The 20,723-nt window shown below is 55.0% G+C and overlaps 1 protein-coding gene across 1 annotated transcript in view; it reads right to left on the reverse strand.

Moving 5' to 3' along the window:
* Positions 1 to 9,173: 9,173 nt before the first annotated feature.
* Positions 9,174 to 20,723, reverse strand: part of GNG7 (G protein subunit gamma 7) — a 150,613-nt gene continuing 139,063 nt past the window's right edge. The window contains exons 4-5 of the mRNA XM_082652065.1: positions 12,622 to 12,740; positions 9,174 to 9,337 (exon numbers count right to left, since the gene is read on the reverse strand). Of these exons, the coding sequence (XP_082508191.1) occupies positions 9,212 to 9,337; positions 12,622 to 12,702 (207 nt within the window). The 5' untranslated portion in view covers positions 12,703 to 12,740 and the 3' untranslated portion in view covers positions 9,174 to 9,211. The remainder of the gene's footprint in view (positions 9,338 to 12,621; positions 12,741 to 20,723) is intronic.

The raw sequence follows: 20,723 nt of genomic DNA on the forward strand, positions 1-20,723 counted from the left end.
TTCTTACTTTTGATATTTTGACCTAGTGGTATCTGTGTGAATTTCATCTCGGTTGTGGGTGTGTCTCTTACCAGCATGATGAACCCCTGAAGGTCTCATCTGGCGATTTGGCCTTGCTCTCAACTCTGAAACTAAGCGCCCGTGGGTTCGAGTGACTTGCCCAAGGTCCCAGGGAAGGCCGGGCAGGTTCCACTCGTTGAGGTCTTTAAATGTATTGAAAAGATGAAGAAATGTAAAAACAGGCTAAAGAAATTGCAGAAGAAAAGATATATAGATTGTGGTGGAGAAAATAGAATACAGGATTCGCAAAGCGACGACAGGATTTATAGACACGGGAATTCATTGCGCACTGTGGGAGGTGTGGTCGGGTGACAGGCTGCAGATTTAAAATTGTGTGATGGATCTGGTCTTTCAATACTGTCAGTCTATGCCTCTCAGCTCCTTTTGGAGACAGCATCAGAATCTAAGGAGGCTCTACGGGCAGCTACGGAGGTGGATACAGATCTGGCGTGTTAATTCCCTGTTCTCGCCACCATATTCACGTCCCCATTCTGCACTGCTCAGCATTTTGTGTTGATAGATCAAAAGAGCGAATGAGCGTGTCGTGCTTGAACTGCCCTTGTGCGACGGACCTGGCTACAGAGGCTGCTGTGATGTGATGGCTCTGTCTCTGAACATCCCAGTTAAAGATGAGCCTCTTCATTTTGTAAATAAGATGCTGTCATTTTGATTTGGAAGGGACATAGAGATTTTTTTTTCCCTAATTTACGCCATCTCCTGAACAAAGTTTTTGTGAAGTAGAACTCGAGGTCAGTGAACACTTTTGCATCGAATTTCTTGAAAGACTGGTTGCAGGGACTTCCCAGGCTTTCCAGCGGTTAAGACTCCGCGCTTTCCACTGCAGGGGGTGTGGGTTCAATCCCTGGTCCGGGAACTAAGATCCCACATACCGCACGGCACGGGCAAAAAAAGAGAAATGTTGGCTGCAAATGCAAGAACGGTTACAGGTTCCTGTCTTCTGAACAAACCACCTTGCAAGCTTCTCTGCTGAGAGGCAGGCGGGCTCTGTGGGCGTCGGCACCCAACCCCCTGCCCACGCACTCAGAAAATTAAATGCTCTGCTGTTACCATCTTGACATTTGTAATTTTTGAACAAGGGGCCCTCAAGTTACGGAGCTGGTCCCACTGAGAAGCTTTGTGACTCAGAATTTGCCATTTCTCCCCTCTTGGTTTCAGTGAACTCCTGGGTGGAAGGGGCAGATTCTGAAAACGATACTGGTGTCTTGGGTTTGTGTAGTGACTGATGGTCATTCTCATTTCTTGTTTACCAGATGGCCCACTCCACTCAGGGGTTCCTGTGGCAGCCCTTTCTGGCTGGCTGTTGTCCTGTTTATTGGGTTCCCAGAGCTGCTTAGAAACATTCCAGACTCCTTAGCACGGCCCCTAAGGCCCTCCGTTTTCTGCCCTCTGTCGCTCCAGCCTTGGGTCCTGCCACTCCCCCTCCCCCGCTCCAGCATACCCAGCTCTTCCCAGTTTCCCGTGTCAGGTCCCCCTGCCTTGGCCAGGGCAGCTCTTTCCATCCTGGAGCCTGAGCTGTCACTTCTTCCCATCTCCCAGCTCCAGGTAAACGCCCAGACGTTCCTGGCTATGTGACATTCCTAGTTTAAGATAACAGGAAAAAAAAAAAGACAACAGAAATGTATTCTCTCTCAGTTCTGGAGGCCGGAAGTCTGAGATCAAGGTGTTGGGAGGGCTGATTTTTTCCTGGAGGCTCTGAGGGCAAAACCACGCCAAGGCCTCTCCTCCAGCTTCTGGCGCTGCCAGCGATCCTTGGCTCGTGGCTGCATCACTGGATCCGTGCCTGACGCCACACGGTCTCCTTCCCGCTGTGTGTCTCCCTGTGTCTCTGTACCCAGATCTCCCTGTCCTTTCTCTTGTGCAGACACCAGTCATTGGATTTAGGGTCCACTCGTATCCAGTGTGACCTTGTTAACTTGATTTCAGCTGCACATCCCTTTTTGTACAAGGTCACACTCACAGGTACTGGGGTTAGGACTCAAACATAGATTTTGGGGAGGGACGCAACTCAACCCAATGCCTTAGGCCGGCTCTAAAGCCCTCTCCCCGTGTCTCAGAGGAGATCCTTTGGGAGTCATGACTGTAGAATCTGTGGATCTCACTCTGTGTCCCTGGACTGTATGCCACGGGATAGGCCCTCAGTAAATAAAAGCAGGAAGTGTGCTTGGTGAGAACACAGTGAGATGTTTCCTCAGCCAAACGAAAGAATTTGGAAGTATCTGTAGTACCGGGTTGATACATGTCTCCCCCAAATTCCTACCCACCTAGAAACTCACAATGTGACTTCACTTGGAAACAGGGTCTTGGGACTTCCCTGGCGGTCCAGTGGTTAGGACTCCGCGCTTCCACTGCAGGGGGCGTGGGTTCCATCCCTGGTTGGAGAATTAAGATCCCACATGCCTCATAGTGTGGCCCCCCAAAAAAGAAAATAAATAGGAAACAGGGTTTTGCAGATGGAATAGATCCGATGGGGTCATGCTGGAGTAGGGTGGGCCCTGAATCCAATGGCGGGTGTCCTTATAGGGACAGGAGTGACCACACAGACACAGAGAAGGCCTTGTGATGACAGAGGCAGAGACTGGGGAGATGCGGGACCAGTTGAGGACCAAGGATGGCCAGGAGCCACCAGAGCTGGAGAAGGCAGCAGGGACCCTGCCCTGAACCTCCAGAATGTCGGGAAGATATTTGCATGTAGGAGGGTGGGAAAGGAGTCCCACGAGAATGGGGGGCCTTCCAGCCCTGGGGACAGTCTAGGGTGAAGGGTGAGCCGTGGTCTCCAGCCCTCCTTCCTCTTTGGCGGCACAATGCCTAATGGGCTTCTGTTGTTGTTGTTGTTGAATATTTATTTATTGGGCTGCACCGGATCTTTGCTGAGGCATGCATGAGGGACCTAGAGCCCCGACGAGGGATCAAACCCGGGCTCCCTGCATTGGGAGCGCAGAGTCTTACCCACTGGACCGCCAGGCAAGTCCCCAATGGGCCTCTTTGGATGCTGGAGGCCACAGGCGTCCCCTGGGCCTGGCCTCCCACCCAGGAGAGCCAGCTTCCCTCCTGCCATGGGGCCGGGGTCTGCATCTGCACTGTACCCTGCCCAGCCCAGGGGTGACCCTCAAGGTCACTCTCGGGGTACATTCTGTGGGTTTTGCCAAACGTATGTCATCCTGTGTCCAGCAGGATCTTGTCCTACAGAAGTGTCCCTGCCCTAAAAACCTCCCTGTGACCCACCTGTTCATCCTGCTTTCCCCCGCTCCAACCCCTGCAGCCAGTGATCCTTTCACCAGCTCCATGGTCCTGCCTTTTCCAGAATGTCATCAAATTGGGATCATACAGCGTGTAGCCTTTGCAGACTGACTTCTTTCCCACCTCTTCCAGCTTCTAGAGGCGCCGCCTCCCTGGCTCGAGGCCCCTCCTGCATCCTCACAGCCGGCGGCGCAGCATCTCCCGTCTCTCTCTGCCTCTGACCCTCCCGCCTCCCTCTTATAAGGACCTTGTGATGACACTGAGGCCCCCGGGGAATCCAGGGGCCCTAACTTAATCCCACCTGCAAAGTCCCTTCTGCCCCATGAGGGGACGTGAGCACAGGTTCTGGACGTTAGGATGTGGACATCCTTGGGGTCCTGTGCACAGGCTTGCCTGGTCCAGAGCCTCCTATAAATGCAATCATGCAGGCCATCCGTCTGTGTAAGGCTATTTGTTGACTGTGGACTTGTGAGCCACCCAGGCTGTCTCTGGTGGTGGGTGGTTTGTCCCTCACATGGCTGAGGGGCTTCCGGGGTAGGAGTGGCTCGATCCCCTGTTGCTGAATAGGGGACCAAGATGAGATGTTTTCGGTTTTGACTATGGGGAGAAGAGCTGCTCTGACATTCCTTCCACGACTTTTTGCGGACATGTGTTTTGGTTTCTGTTAGGTAAAAACACTTAGGAGTGGAATCGCCGGGTCAGAGAGCAGGTGTGTGTTCAGTTTTATAGGGAAGCGCAGGAACTTTTCCCAAACTGGCTGTAGCCCTTCACACCCCACCAGTGAGCCCTGGGGGTTCTGGTTGCTCTGTGTCCTCGGCAACGCTCATCTGTTACATTTTAGCCATTCAGGTGGACGTTGGGTAAGGTTTTCTTTTTGTGGTAAAACAGAACGTGAAATGTACCATCTTAACCATTTTTAAGTGCACAGCTCGGTGGCGTTGAGCACGTTCACATTGTCAGGCAACCGTCCCCACCATCATCGCCAGAGCTTTCCCATCTCCCCAAACTGAAGCTCTGTCCCCATGAAACACTGACTCCCCACCTCCTCCCCCAGCCCCTGGCCCCCACCATCTGCTTCCTGTCTTTGTGGATGTGACTCCTCTGGGGACCTCATGTGAGTGGAATCAGACAGTATCTGTCTTTTTGTGTCTGGCTCCTCTGAGTACAATGTCCTCAGGGTTCACCCATGTCATAGCATGTGTCAGAATTTACTTCTTTTTTATGGCTGAATAATACATTCCACTGTGTGGATGGACCATGTCTTGTTTATCCATCATCCACGGATGGACATGCTTCTCTTGTTGTGGACCACGGGCTCTAGGCATGCAGGCTTCAGCAGTTGTGGCTTGCGGGCTCTAGAATGCAGGCTCAGTAGTTGTGGTGCACGGGCTTAGTTGCTCCGCGGCATGTGGGATCTTCCCGGACCAGGGCTCGAACCTGTGTCCCCTGCATTGGCAGGTGGATTCTTAACCACTGCACCACCAGGGAAGCCCTAATCTTTTTTTTTTTTAAGTTTTTATTTTATATTGGAGTATAGTTGATTGGCAAAGTTGTGTTAGTTTCAGGGGTACAGCAGAACGGCTTTCTAATCTTATACTTATTTTTCCAGGAGAAAAAAAATTTTTTTCAGCTTCATATATATATTTTTTCAGATTATTTTCCATTCTGATTTATTATAAGATATTGAATAGAGTTCCCTGTGCGGTACAGTAAATCCTTGTTGCTTACCTATTTTATGTAGTTTGTATCTGTTAATCCCATACTCCTAATTTATCCCTCCCCCCTCCTTTCCCTAATCTTATACATTTGATACATAGGGGACAATTTTTAATGCAGCTGAATCTATAAATGTTTTATTATTTTTTAAAAAAATAAACAGTGATACATCCATGTCTCCCTCCCTCCCTCTCTTTCTGCGCAGCACGGCACGTAGGATCTTAGCTTATACGGAGAAAGTTCTCCGCTCAGGGGCCAGAATCCCCCACTTACAGATCCATTACTAAAGATTTAACTCTTCGTGGTGTGCTATGGGGCAGGGCCAAGATTCCCTCCACTTTTTCCTGGGAGTCTGGTGGTCGAGGGTGGTCTCTGGGTGACGCAGAGCAGGAAGGGGCAAGATTAAGACCTTCACAGGCTCCAAGCTCTCGGAGGAGCGTGGCGCTTTCCCACGGTCCTCCAAACCGTGGGACCCACGGCTTACACGCGTGGAGATCCTCAGATAGCGTCCCCCGAAATTCTCCCACTGTAGATCAGAAGCTGAAGCTTCCTCGTCTGTGCTGCTGCCTGAAGCCCGGTTCTATCCACGCTGCCTCTTCCCGGGGCAGCAGGGTCAGTGGGGGGTGGAGGGGAAGCCGTCCCGCCGGAGCCAAGACCCCGCCCTGTCCCCCCCAACCCCACCCCCACAAGCAGCGGCCAGGGAGCCAAGGAAGGGTCGGAGCCGGGAGGAAAGGAACAGTGAGACTTTTTATTGTGCATTAATTCACTTGGTATTAACAATTCCACACAATATTCAAACACTGCAGGAAAGTGGGTGTGGCACACCTGGAATTTTTTAAAAATCAGAAATAAAAAGCACTGGACATCCAAACGCAGATGGGGTAGAACCCACTAGAACCACGGATTGCTTTCTGAGAACCGGGAACCGGTCTTTACAATGTTTGGCAATGGTCTCTGAGGACAGGAGGAAACGGGGCGGGGGTGGGGGGGGTGGGGGGGGAGGGGAGTGGGGGAGTGGTGTCGACATATGGCTTCTTTTCCAGGCGCCCCGCGGCAGGTTCTTGAAGGACGAGCGACCTGTGGTGGCCCGGAAACTGCCCCTGGTCACTCATGCTTGGGGCGGGGGTCCGATGGCCTCTTCCTGCCCGCCCCGGGCTCGAGATGGATGAGCTGCCTGGAGGCCCAGCGACGACAGGACAGGGTGGCCGGGACATCAAAGGAAGAAAGAGCACCTTCTGCATCCCCATCCGTCCAAGGGGGCTGGAGGTCACAACCGAGTCACTTAATTCTTGGCCTGGGGGGTGACCTTTAGGGAGGATGGGGGAGGGGCCGGGCCGGGCCAGGCCCACAGGAAACACTGCAGGCTGCAGACAGAAACCCCGCGTCGCCCAGGGCTGCCTTTTTTGGGTGCCTGTGTCCTTAATTCCCCCCGGGATGTGGTTGCGAGGCGCCGGTTTCCCCCGAGGCCCGCGCTGCCACTGCCGGCTCCCCGCCTCGCGGGGCACTTACAGTCCCCCAACGCCCTGAAAACCACGGTTTCACGCTGACACTTGCACCAGGAGAGCACAAGCTTGTGTGTGCCCTGATGCTTCAGGCCTATGCTGGGGACCCTGATGTTGAAGAAGAAAAAAAAAGGAAAAGAGCGCTTTTTCCTCCGCTGGAAAGAAACCCACGGTGGGGCTTTTGACCACTGCCACCTCCCTGGGCTCCGAGGCTGTGGGCACCTGGGGAGGCAGCGGGGCAGGTGTGGCCATGGGGCGGGGCTGGGGGACGGTGGTCCTCCCCCTCTCTGGGCCTCAGTTTACCCAGACCGCTGGGTCCCTGGGGTCTTGACTCGGGGGGCCTCTGGCCCGGTGCGATTTTGCTTCAGGGCTTGTGGGGGTGGGGTGGGGCGGCCATCGGCCGCCAGCGATGGGGCTGCCAAACTCGGGTCCCTCCACCCCATCGGCCAGGGGTCCTGGGCTTGGCTTCCCACTGGCTTCTCCGGGGTCAGTCGGCGGGGACACGCGGTGGGGATAGACTTGGCACAGCTGGCAGGGCAGGGGCCCGAGAGAGAGGGCAGGCCTGGACCCGGGGACCTGTGACCTCAGCACCGGGACCCCTTGTCCTCTTCGGGGCCTGGCAGCGGGAGGCCGGGACAGTAGGGGCGCAGGAGGACGGCTGGGTGTGCGCAGACCGAGCTCAGGCTGAAGGGATTAAGGCTTCTGTCCCGGACGGAGCAAAGGGTAACCAGTCGGCAGATGGCTGGTGGGCTGTCCTCGCCAGCAGACTCGCTCTGCCAGCTGCCCCTCTGATCCTCGGGCTAAGCCCCGCTGTGCCCTGGCTTCCCCAACCCCCAGCCGTGGGGTGCGCCCGGGGTTTCTGGAACAGGCTTTGTTCTGTCCTGCTGTGCTGCCAGGCGTGGGCAGGCCAGGCGCCCCTGGGCCGCTGGCTGCCTGCGCAGTGTACGGGGGCAGCAGCGTGGGGTGGGGGGCTTTGTGGCTTCCCCCCTCCACCTGCATGGGTGGGGGAGCGGGCTCCCCGAAGCCCCAGGTGCTCCCGGACCGGCCGGAGAGAGCTGGGTGTTGGGGAGAAGCTTGGCCCTGGGTCTGCACCCCGCGGGAGCCGGCCATGGGGGTGCCGGGCATCCCGCCAGCCTTCGCAGCTGTGCACGGTCTGAGCCCCAGGGGCGCGAGAGGAGCAGAGGCGTCGGGAGAGGAGCTCAAGGCTCCGGGTCCCACCAACCCGCGTGCCTTGTGCCGGCTGCCCAGGGCCCTTTTGCTCGGGGGACCCTGGGATCCTGACTTCCCACCCCGCCCCCGCAGGGCCGCACGGGCAGGTGGGCCACCGGGGATCAGGCGGCCGAAAACAGGTGTGCATCTGACCCGTCCTTCTGCCTCCACCTCTTTAAATGTTTTTGTTGTAACCGAGGAAACAGCAATTGTAAAAGAGCCCCCCAGCCCGCCCTCACCATCAACTACGTGACACCTTACAGATGCTCCGGGCGGCTGGGTGTGAGCGCAGAGGGGAGTACTGCCAGTGCCTCTCCATTTCTGGGCAAAGGATCCCATCTCCAGGGCCTCTGCAGCTACTTCCAGACAATTTCACACCTATTTTTTTGGCCAGCCGCCCACCCGGCTTGCGGGATCTTAGTTCCCCGGGATCGAAACCGTGCCTCCTGCAGTGGAAGCGCAGAGTCTTAACTACTGGACCACCGGGGAATTCCCTCGCACCATTTTATACCCCGAAGCACCAGGGGGCTCCGGGCTGGCCTCCCCAGGCTGCATTTCTGTCTGAAAAATGGCCATGGAGATGCAGAAAGTGGAAAAAAAACAGAACAAAACACGGAAGAGCCAAATATGACCATAGCCTCTAACTGCCCACGCTGATGTCTCGTGCTGAAAACTAAAGAAAACACAGCTGGTCGTTGCAGTGACCAGAGCCATGGGCTGAAAATCCGTTTCTGGGATGGGCGGGGTCCCCAGGAAAGGGAGGGGGCCTCAGCATGGCTGTCGGATGACACATGCCACACAAAAGCCACACAGCTGGGTGACCCTGGGTGACAGGGGTGCATTTCACAGGCAAAGCCCCCCTCCCGGCCCCTGAAATCCAAGTCACACAACCCAGCTTAGCTACAAGTTCAGCCAATGACACCCGATTTTAGCGGTACGGAACTACGAGGTTTTAAATGAAAAGGAGAAAGATTTCTGAAAAAAGTTCGTTATGTCCCTCCTCCCAACTCCACCCACTTTTTGTCCACTTCACACACCCTGGCCAAAGGCATCACATCATCAACCTGGCTGAAGTCCTCACAAATGGCCAACTGTGTGAGACTCGCCACCCGGCCGGGTGGGCCACGCCAGCGGCTAATTCACCCACCTCCTTCCCGTCTCCCCGCCCAGCTCGGCTCTAGACCATGACTCAAATGGCAAGTCCGTTTTCAAAAATCGTTACCGCGTTGCCTGGGCATTTCAGCTATTTCCCATGAGAAGTGGGGGTGGAGCCCGGCCCCTGACAGGGCTGCGATATGGGGTCTGAAAATCCATCTGAACCCAGAGGATGCATTTTACCCCACCTGGGTGACGGCAACTTTTTGCATTTCTTTTGGAATGAAGAGTTTTGCTTGACTGTGTACTGAATGATGCCTTGGCCGGGGTGGGGGGGGCGGGGGTCAGGGAGGAGCTGAGGGAAGATAGAGCTATAGGATAATACAAGGCTTCTTGTCCTTAAAGGGGTTCTCCGAGGCGGGGACTCCCACCAGCAGGGGGTCGTTCCGGGCGTGCTGCTCACAATAGCTCATGAGTTCGGAGGAGGCTTTGGAGACCTGTGTGTGGGCACAAGGACAAGAGAGGAAAGATAAGAAGCGCCGTGCCCACGGCAGCACAAAGGTGGAGATAACCCCAGTGCCCGTCACCTGAAGACACACACCGTGTCCCTCCACACACGGGAGCATCTCTCAGCCACGAAAAGGAGAGAAGCACGGACACTCGCTACCACGTGGATGGACCCCGAGAACACGATGCTCAGTGAGAGAAGCCAGACGCAGAAGGACCCACAGGGTGTGATTCCATTGATGGGAAACGTCCAGAACAGGCAGATGCACAGACACCGAGGGCAGTTGTCAGGGGCTGGGGAGTGACTGCTCATGGGGATGGGCTTCCTTCTGGGGTGATGGAATATTCTGGAATTAGGCAGTGGTGCATCAGGTTGCACAACAATGTCAATGTACTCAGTATCACTAATGGTAAATTTTATGTCACGTATATGTATTTTACCGGAAATTTAAGATTGAATAAGCAGAAGAACTGAACCTTCTCCAGAGGGGGTTGTGTGGAGTTTGAAGGGAAGGGTCAGGGGAGGAATCAGTCGAAGAAAGGACCTGACGGGCAGAACCCTGCAGGTACATCGCCCGAGAGGCGGGACAAGGCCTTCGGCATTTGATTCTTGTGCTGTGTGAGCTGTCGCGGTGTCGGTGACCATAGTGAGGGGGCTGACACTTAGGACCCCCTGCGTCAGGGTCCCCAAAAGAGGAGGGAGGAGATGCAGGGAGGGCCCACCGCAGCCCTGGGGAAGCTGGCGTGGGTAAAGTGGTGCCTAGTGTCCGGGGGGTGCCCCACCCTGCTGGCAGCACCGCGGCTGCGTTGTGGGACCTGGGGGGCTCCTCGAGTCCCGGGTGCATCTCTGCGGCCTTGACCCCTCAGCAGTCCCCTTCCCACCCGGAAGAGCGGCGGGCAGGGAAAGTTTCCGGAGGGTCTTCTGCGCCCCAGAGCTGTGGCCCCGGGCGCCAGGGCCCCAGGCTCGGATTCCACTGCTCCGCCTGGAAGACAAGCCCCCGGGGGCCCCTGGATGCTGCGCGCCCTCCGCCTCGCCTCGCCGGCCTCTCACTCAGGCCGGCCCTGCGCTCCCAGTCGCCGTCTTGGGGCCTCAAAACCTCAGGCGGGATGGGAGGGAGACCGGTCACGCCCGACTCTGCTCCTCCCCACGTTCAAAGGCCGCCCGCGGGGGGAGCCCTCCCGACATCAAACGGGCGGGTGAGTCAGCGGCCTCCTGAGTCAGCGGCCTCCGCCAGGGCCGGGGCTGGCTCGGCGCTGAGAGGAAACCACTTCAACCGGGGCTGCTCTGCCTTCAGCCCCAAGGAATGCTTTGAATGCTCAGAGTCCTGGAACATTCAGACGCCTCGTGGGAGGCGCCCCCCACGACACCACCCGGGGGGTGCTGCAGCCTCCTTCCCACCTGGCTGGGCTGGAGGTGCAAGGCGACGACAGGGGTTGGCCCCGTGGCCACATGGGGTCCCGTGTCCGCACTGCCGGGCCCTCCGTTCCTAACCCGCGACCAGCAGTGACTGGGGGATGACCGTGCTGAGGGAAGCAAGGCCTGAGCAGATGCGTGGAGTAACGGCTGATTCTCTGTGTCCGCTTAGCTAGGCCAGGTACCTGGGTGTGTGGCCAAATGCCAGCCTAGATGTCTCTACGAAGGTCTTTTTAAGGTGAGATTAACATTTAAATCGATGGACTTTGAGGAAAACTGGTGACGCTCCATAATGTGGGTGGGCCGCATCTAATCAGTTGAAGGCCTTCAGAGAAAAGACTGAGGTCCCTCGAAGAGGAAGGAATTCTGCCTCCCGACGGCCTTCAGACTCAAGTTGCATCAGCTCTTCCCTGGGTCTCCAGCCTGTGGTTCAGCCCTGCCACCCTGAGACCTGCCAGCCCCACGACTGCGTGAGCCAATGCCTTAAACTACCTCTCATGCTCCCTCTCTGTCTCTAACATATAGTCATATATCCCTGACTAATCCAGTGGGTAGCTAGAGCACGGCTAATGTGGAAGCATAAATGACCCGTGTCTTCCCTGGATGGAGACTCCCTGGTCCTCACCCAGCCACCCACAAGCTGGGGTCTGGGGCAGGAATCAGCTTCTCGGAGGTGGCTCACCGTCCTTTGCAAAGTGGACGTGGGTTTGGTGAGAAGGTGATTTCGAACAGTGTCAGACAGCTTTCTCGTGTAGGAGGCCATGACTGGCCCGTTGGTCTATATCCTTTGAAAGTCCTGGATGTCATCCTGATGTCCACTCGTGGACTTAAGATTCAGCTATATAAACAAATACGGTCCCTCCACACACGGGAGCATCAGTCAGCCATGCAAAGGAGTGAAGCCCTGACACTCACTACAACGTGGACGGACCTTGAGGATATGATGCTCAGTGAGAGAAGCCTGACACAGAAGGACCCACAGTGTGATTCCATTGATGGGAAACGTCCAGAACAGGCAAATCTACAGACAGACAGTCGGTTCCTGGTTGTCAGGGGCTGGGGAGGGGATGTGGGGTGATTGCTAATGGGGACGGGCTTCTTTTTGGGGGTGATGGAATGTGCTGGAATTAGTCATGATGGTTGCACATTTTGAGTTCACCAAATGCCACTGAATCGCGCACTTTAAAAACAGTTAACTTTATGCAAATTAAAAAAAAGAAAAAAAGCCCGCAGAGCTGACTGCCCGATTACGCACTATCTTATTTTGCTTTGCACGTTCCTGGTCCCTGATGGGTTAAGCGTTTGCTAGGAGGAGCTGCTTGTCCTTTTTCTCTTTTTAGCTAAAAACCAAACATGCTTATTTCAAAAAATGCAATCAACGCAGAAGTGGCGAAAGTAAACAGTGAAAGGCCCTGTGTCCTCTCTTCCCTGGGGCCAGGCCTCTGACTTCTCTTTGCACCTGTCACAACAGGGGAGCTGGACAGAGCTCTGAGGATGAGGGGATAGAAGAGAAAGTGACTGTCTCACGCTGACCCTTTTGGAGGGGCCTGATTTGGCCTTCTCTGGGGCCGTCCAGGGACGGACCCCAAGGGCTGGGGCAGGCTCACAGCAGCACTCGAGGCCTGCCTCTGGTCCCACTCTGTTTACAAAGCATGCTGGCACATCAATCGTCACAACAACCCATGAGGTAGGTTTACATCAGCTGCGTCTTCCTGCTGAGAAAACTGAGGCTCAGAGAGGTCGAGTGGCCCAAGGTCACACAGCGAGAGGCAGAGCCGAGTGCAAACCCCTACCGTCCTGCTAGCCTCCGTGCCCACCGTTTGCTGAGGGCGCGCCCGGGGGTCTCTCTCCCCTGCTCACCTTGATGCGCTCGATCCCGGCTTCGATGCGGAGCTGTTCCACGAGCTTCCGAGCCTGGGCTATGTTGTTAGTGGCTGACATTGTCTGCCATCAGCTCTGGGCCTCTGTCGTCCAGAGAGCTGTGGGGAGAAGCAGACAGATGTGAGCTGGCTCGTGACGCCCCAGGACTGCAGGTGGAGGACGTCGAGGAGGGATGCCCCACTTCCGGAAACCTCAGGGGGCCCTGAATCCCCGCCACCCTGCAGCCATGACGCCTGTGCCCCTGGGTCACAGTGAGAGGCCCGGCCAAGCACATCTTCTCCTACAGTCCCCTCCTGCGGCTGGTCGGGGGTAAGTGCTCACTGGACATGACCACTGAGGGTCCCAGGAGAGCTCACAAAACCATTGCATCGGCTCCTGGTTGGCTCAGAACGAGGGGAGTTTTCTCTGATTCCTGCTCCTGCATTGGGTCCCCTCCCCCCATACTGTTGGCACTGGGGCCGATCATTCTCTCTTGGGGGCCGTCCTGGGCCCTGTGGGGTGTCGAGCAGCCTCCCCGGCCCCCACCCACCTGATACCAGGAGCACCCCCAGTGTGACAACCACAGATGTCCCCAGACATGACCCAGTGTCCTCTGGGGGCAGAGTCGCCCAGGGGCGAGACCCCTGGCTCTGGACCAAGGCAGATCACGTGGGAAGCCTGCACCCGTGGGTCCTGGGTACCCCACCCCTTCTCTGCAGGGCCTGGGCCTGTTTCCTTCCTTCATTTGGTCAATTGTCCGGCAAATTAAAATTTAATTACATTTAAAATGTTGCGATGCCCATAGATTCACATGCATTTGTAGAAAACAGTAGAGACAGCCCGTGCGCCCGCTGCCTGGTTTCCGCCAGCGGCGGCATCTTGCAAAGCTGTAGTGACATCATAACCAGGATGCTGACCTTGACACAGGGGAGATAGGGGGCACTTCCACCCCTAGGGTCCTCATGCCTCCCTTCAGGGGCCACAGCAGGTGGCCAGGCCATGGCTATTGTTCACCTTTTAAACTTTAGTACCATGGCCTTGAGAATGCTGTTTATTTATTTCTTTATTTTAGGTTGCAATAGGCTATAACTTAGTTTATTATGAATAAAATGTATAGCGCATGATACGTTTCTACCCCACAAATTCACTGTTAGAAGAATCCCAACACGACAGAGCTTAGACTTGGCAAGAACAATGCAATAGACAGAGTGAGGCCACTTAAACAGGAAATGGCTTGTGTAAGTAAAATTAACACAAACATCTTCTAGGTATGATTTGGTCTATAACTGGGCAGGATTAAGACAAATGCCATTCAACTTCGGTTAAAAAGTCAAAGTTTCACTGTTGTTCAAATAAAAAGTCAAAGCACGCAATGTAGAAAAAAAAATGATAAAACCATCTTAACCCGACTTACATCCATATTCAATTAATGATGAGAATGCGATTTATTTATTTATTTATTCAATATTTATTTATTTGGCTGCGCCGGGTCTTAGTTGAGGCATGTGAGATCTAGTTCCCCGACCAGGGATCGAACCCGGGCCCTCTGCGTTGGGAACGCAGAGTCTTAGCCACTGGACCACCAGGGAAGTCCGGAGAATGCTGTTTAAATGGAACCACTCGGTAAGGAGCCTTTCGGGATTGGCTGTTTTTTCCCACTCGACCTAATTGTCTGGAGATCCACCCCTGCGGCTGTGCTTATCCACAGTTCATTCCTTTGCAGTAAAGGACCACGGTGGGGAGGTGCCCCGTAACCCTTTGCCTGTCCGAGAACACCTGGGCTGGCTCCCGGTTCTGGCTGTGTCGGCATTCCCACCAGCCATGTACGAGTGATGTAAATTTATTTTTTATAATTCAGTTATGCACAATTTTTCTGTCCCTTAAGGTGGTGAAAATTCTTTTTTCCATCCAATCTACATTTTAGTGAGCCCTGGGACACTGGTTCTCAACTGGGGCCATCCTGCCCCCCGGGGACACTTGGTGATGCCTGGGGACATTTGTGGTTTTCAACCACAGTTGTTGCTCAACACCCCCCAACCCCAGTGCCCAGGCAGTGCCCAGGGCGGCCCCCTACAGAGGACGGCCCAGCCCCAAATGATGATAACGCCAAGGCTGAGAAATCGAGTCTGATCCCTGGTCACACTGGACACCGGGATAAATCCTCGATGGTCAGCTGGTGTAAACCAGGGGGGGCCCCAGCATGTGAGAGTCACCTCCTCCTCTCCTTCCCACTCAGGTGTGGACTTAAATGTGTGCGGCATCCAGGACCTCAGAGGTCACATTGCCCTGGCGGCGCCCATGGAATCCGTAACCCAGGGGTTTCACCTGGGGAGATCCTGTCCTCAGGGGACACTGGGCGACACCTGGGGACGTCTGTGGTCATCACGACAGGGAGAGGGGCTCCTGGCATTGAGATGGGATCAGAGAATGACCTGGCCCCAGTGTGCGCATGGCCCGGGTTGAAGACGCTCCCAGTGTGTCCACGCAGTGTTCGTTCAGGATGGTGGGGTGCAGAGCCCAAGTTCAGGAGTCCTGGGGAGCCGCCCGACTGGGCTGGCTTTTACCCAGGCCTTTCAGTAGCACCATGTGCTTCTGTCATCATACATTGTACCTCTGTCTGTTTCCCAGAGGGGCGGCTGCAGAAAAGTAAAGGCAGAGTTCAGGTTCTCAAGAAATTTCCCTTTCGGAAATAAACAGGAACGGACCGCAGACGTGCACGTCTCGGATGGCCCTCCAGGGGATCGCGCGGAGTGAGGAGGCCAGTCCCCAGAGCCACATGCTGTGCGGTTCCATGTACAGAACACCCCTGAGACCACAGGGTCGTGGAGATGGACCAGAGGCTTGTGGCTGCAGGGGGGCGGCGGCCTGGGGAGGGGTCTGGGTGGACAGGCGGACACCGGGTCTTCATGCTGTGTGAAGTGCTGGAGATCTAGACTGTGTGTGTGGGGTTCACGTGTCTGCACAGGGGATAAACTTGCAAAGATCCTAATACACACACACAAGTAAAACTGCAGGAATCTGTGTTCGGTAGGTGATGCAGGGACTTTCTCTCTGCGATCTGGTACGACTGCGTGTGAACCTACAGTGATCTCCATCCAAGTTCCATTAAAAAAAAAAAAATCCCTTCCACACTACTGGCTGCCTGCCTTCCCGCCAGACACCCAGGCCCCTTTCTGGGTCAGAAAAGGCCCGAATGTGTCTGCTCTGGGCATACAGGGCCCACATGTGGGCTTCCAGAGGGCTCTGATTCAGCAGAGAGCTTCAAAGCGGCCACAAAACATCCAATTCAGGGAAAACCGCCCTTGGTTCGACTTAAAAATACCTAAATTACTCAGCGCTAAATATAGATGCTGACAGAGAACAAATGGGGTGGCTTCACAGCATGTTTTCCTTGGAAGGCCGGGGAGTCCTGCTCAGCACCCACCCTCAGAGTGTCCACCAGGACCCTAGGAGGCCCGGCTACCCCGTGGGGCACCCCAAACCATGGCCTCCCTCGTCAGCTCTAAGCCCCTCGGTGCTGCTGGCTTTCTGTTCCGGGCACGATGCCCTGAGAGGCTCCCTGCAGGCTGCGTTATAATCTGGACCCCCCAGGACGGCCGGAGGGGGCTGCATTGGGGGGGTGTGTGCTTGTGTGTGTGCATGCACGTGTGTGTGTGCATTTGTTTACATGTACGTGCGTGTGTGAGCCTGCATGCGTGTGCATGCACGTGTGTCAGTTTGTATCTATGTGTGTGCACGAGCAGCTGAGACCAGACATAGTTGCATCACGGCAGCCCAGACAGCAGACCGACGTCCTGGTCCTGGCCGTGTCACGGCCAGTCACTGCCTCACCGCGTGCCCCCCGGGGTTAGGTCAACTCTCGCAGGACAGGCAGTGGCCGTGAGTCAGCCCGGGAACATTCCTCACCAGCTGCCTCCCTGCCAGAGACACGTGACGGCTCCAGGCACCTGACCTGGCCAGTCCTGCCTGGCCCGTGGAGCCTTGGAAGGCCCTGGAAGCCGGGCAGGGCCTTGGGAAGCAGGAGGGAGGGGTTAGGCGGTTGGGGCTGCAGGTAGCGGTCAGATTCCGCCTGGGGAGTGGCCGGTTCTAGCGTGGCAAGGCTGGGGGCATGACCTGGGGTGAGGTTTGCATAAAAATAGAAACTTAACAGACGACAGCAGGCCCTGGCTGGCCTCCCAGTAAAGGGCTAGGAAGTCACCAGGGTCAGGCTGGATCCCACAGAAGCATCGCGGGTGCGTGGCTGCAAGGCAAGGACCGTGAAGGCCCTGAGCACGCCAGGACGCATTGTGAGGCTGCGCTGATTACAGAGGGAGGGTCATCACCAGAGTGTTACAGACCTGAGCCCAGATGCCAGGCTCAAATGCACATGAGGATTAAACACAACTGGGGGAGGGTGGTGTTTCTCGATGGCGAGCTGGGGGATGGCAGGATGGGGGACACCGAGTTAGAACAGGGTCCCTCCCCCAAGGCCCTGCTGACACTGGGACCATGTCACTCTCTGTGGGGGGCCGTCCCGGGCGCTGCAGGGTGCAGAGCAGTCACCCTGGACCCACCCACTCGATGCCAGGAGGCCCCCAGTCGTGACAGCCACAGACGTCCCCAGACATGGCCCCGTGTGGCCCAGGGGCAGAGCCACCTCCCCCGGGGATTGGAGGGGGGAAACCTCTGGATTATATTAGGCCTCATTTTCCCAACCAAAGAGATTCCATATAAAAAGTCATAGAATGGGTACTTCCCTGGTGGTCCAGCGGTTGAGACTCTGCGCTTCCACTGCAGGGGGCGCAGGTTCAATCCCTGGTTGGGGAACTAAGATCCCACATGCCGTGCGGCGTGGCCACAAAGTAAAAAAACAAAACAAAACAAGTCATGGGATGAAAAAGAAGATATACACAGATTAGTGAAAATGTATAGAATGTTGATTTTCTGTTCCAGAGAAGTTACCCCCTAGCAACTGAAGCAACAGAACGAGTGGAGATTAACAGCTAGGATTGTATAAAACTATTCAGAACTTCTTCACGGCAAACCTATAAAACTAAAACCCAAGACCAGCGACCTAGGAAGAACCATGGCAACGATACCCTGGAAAGTGACCTCTTTGTCATGTTAATAATACCTTAGCTGGGTATGTGAAAAGTAATTTAACCGGTAAAACACAAAGTGAACAAAGCGTGGCCTCATTAGCAATTGACGAAAGTAGGTTGGAGGGATCATGGGCTGCCAGCACTTCATTCACCCAGGACACCAGGAAGGCTGCAGGAAGAGCGACACCTGACGCAGGTAGGGATATGCTCGTCCCCGACTCTCTGGTATTGTTGGCCCATCTCAGCCTCGTAAACTGGACGTCAGGAGCTTACAAGGCTGTCCTCTCAAATCCCTTGCTGGGGCATTTATCCCGAGGGAACAAAAATCAAGAGAAATAAAAAGCTATATATAGAAAGGTGTTTACAACGGTGTTATTTATAATAGTGAGAAATTGAATGAAACCATGTGTCCTGCAACGGGGGAATGGCTAATGCAGCGGGGTGTTTTCCTAGTGGAGCAACTGTTATAAATGGTACCCAAAGATGGGGAGCCCAGAGGAGGTGTTTCATGAAAAAACAGGGAGATGGATAAAGTGAGGATGTGTGGCTACTTACCACATATTAAAACATATGTGGATAAAGGCAGAAAGGGAACCTCAAATTGACAGTCTGGTTAATAACTGTTTTTATGATTTCCTTTAATGAAGTGGTTTCCATTAAGGTACAACTTGCATCCAGTAAAATCCGTGCTTTGGGGCATGCAGTCGATGAGAACTTAGAAATGCATACAGCCTCGTAGCCAATACCAATTGTGAGTAAAGCCGTGGTGAACATTCATGTCCAGGTTTTTGTGGGAACCTAAGTTTCTGTTTCTCCTGGGGAAATGCCTGGGCATGGGATTTCTGGCTCCTAGGACAGGTGTATGTTTAACTTTACAGGTTAAACATTTTCAAACAGTTTCCAAAGTCACTGCAGGGGATACACTTGCAAAGATCCTAATATACACACACAAGTAAAAAACTGCGCTGTTTTGTATTTTGAAATAATCACAGACTGACAGGCAGTTGCAAAAATTGTACAAGGTGCCATGCACCCTTTTCCCCCGATTCCCCCGATGGTGACATCTTATGTGACTGTGGGACAATATCAAACTGGGACACTGCTGCTGGCCCGATGCTCACCGGCCTCAGGTTCTGCCAGCCCTCCCACGACTCATATGTGTGCAGACGGGACGTTTGTCACCACTCACCCCTCCAGGAAGTTCTGGTCTAAATGTCGCCTGTCCTGGCCGCTATCCCTGACTGAGATCCAAGTCCCTTTCTCCTGCATCCCTCACCCAGCCAGGACACCTGCCTGCAGACCTGCCCCCACGCCACCGTGAGCACCCCCATTGACATTTGTGGCTGGATCATTTTCTGGGGCGCCGTCCTGAGCACTGTAGGGGTTTGAGCAGCATCCCTGGCCCCCACCCACTCAATGTCAGGAGCTCCCCCAGTTGTGACAGCCACAGATGTCCCCAGACATCGCCCAGTGTCCCCAGGGGGCAGAATCTAAGGCTTTTGTGGAACTCTCTTATCAGAAGAAACCCAGCAGCTGAAAGAGGTTCATTTAGGCAAAATGCAAAGTTTTTTGGAATTGAAATGGTCCAGTTTGAAGTGAAATGGTACTGAATGGAACAGAAGTTTGTTTCAAAGAGGGTTTAAATTTCTTAGCATCTGAGAATTCCATGGCGGTCCAGTGGTTAGAACTCTGTGCTGTCACTACTGAGGGCGCGGGTTCAATCCCTGGTCAGGGAAACTAAGATCCCTCAAGCTGCTTGGCCTGGCCAGAAAAAAAAAAAAAAAGAATTTCTTAGCATCCAACAACCTCTGTGGCTGGGAGAAGTCACACGGGGCCAGAGTTTCAGAGTTTCCCTCAAACTCAACCAAGAACACATTTGAAGGAGAAAAGAGCACAGCCCCGGGGGGAGAGAGGGGGAGGCAGAGCCCCTGTGGAAAGTGGCAGACCTGCATTCTGTCCCAGTTCCCAAAGCTGTGTGGTTTGGGGAAAGTTACCTCCCCCCTCTGAGCTCCAGTGAGCTCTGCTCAATGCTCAGAGTGACACTCCCTCTCGGCGTAGGGCCTGGCCAACCTCCAGGTCCCCAGGTTCCTATGTTGGGTGACGGGGGCCCCAGAGGCTGGCAGCCACGGGGAGGGCCCTCCTTCAGGAACCTGTGGCAACTGCCACATATAAACACAGTTGCGGGGGAGGAGGGACGAGAGACGAGGTGCCTGGACCTCCTCTGCACAGTGAGTGTGCACTGGCCGGTTTGCTGGAAGCTACTAGGAAATCTCCCTGCCCTCGGACTTTGCTGGCCCTGCAGTGGCCACACCACTCATTTGCCCAGGGGCCGGGTGGGGCAGGGCGTCACAAAGCCCACCTGGCCTGGGGGAAAGCGGGGCAGATCTGAAGTGGACTGTAATAAAACTAGGAGTGGAGGGACTTCCCTAGTGGAGTGGTGGTTAAGAATCCGCCTGCCAATGCAGGGGACACGGGTTTGAGCCCTGGTCTGGGAAGATACCACGTGCCGAGGAGCAACTAAGCCCGTGCACCACAACTACTGAGCCTGTGCTCTAGAGCCCGCGAGCCACACTACTGAGCCCACGTGCCACAACTACCAAGCCCGCAAGTCACAACTACTGAAGCCGGCATGCCTAGAGCCCGTGCTCTTCAACAAGAGAAGCCACTGCAATGAGAAGCCCGCACATCACAACGAAGAGTAGCCCCCGCTCACCACAACTAGAGAAAGCCCATGCACAGCAACAAAGACCCAACACAGGCAAAAATACATAAATAAATAACTTAATTAAAAAAAAAAAAGCTGAGCATGGATCCTCTTCTGTCGTTCTGTGGCTCTAAGATCACGCTGATCTACTGATACATTCATGGCCTCCTCCTCAGCCACCTGGACTTTGGACTAAAACCTCTATCTGGGGCTCCCCTGGTGGCGCAGTGGTGGAGAATCCACCTGCCAGTGCAGGGGACACGGGTTTGAGCCCTGGTCCGGGAGGATCCCATGTGCCGCGGAGCAGCTGAGCCCGT

This window comes from Grampus griseus, assembly GCF_964374135.1.
Source record: "Grampus griseus genome assembly, chromosome: 3".
Taxonomy (NCBI): Eukaryota; Metazoa; Chordata; class Mammalia; order Artiodactyla; family Delphinidae; genus Grampus; species Grampus griseus.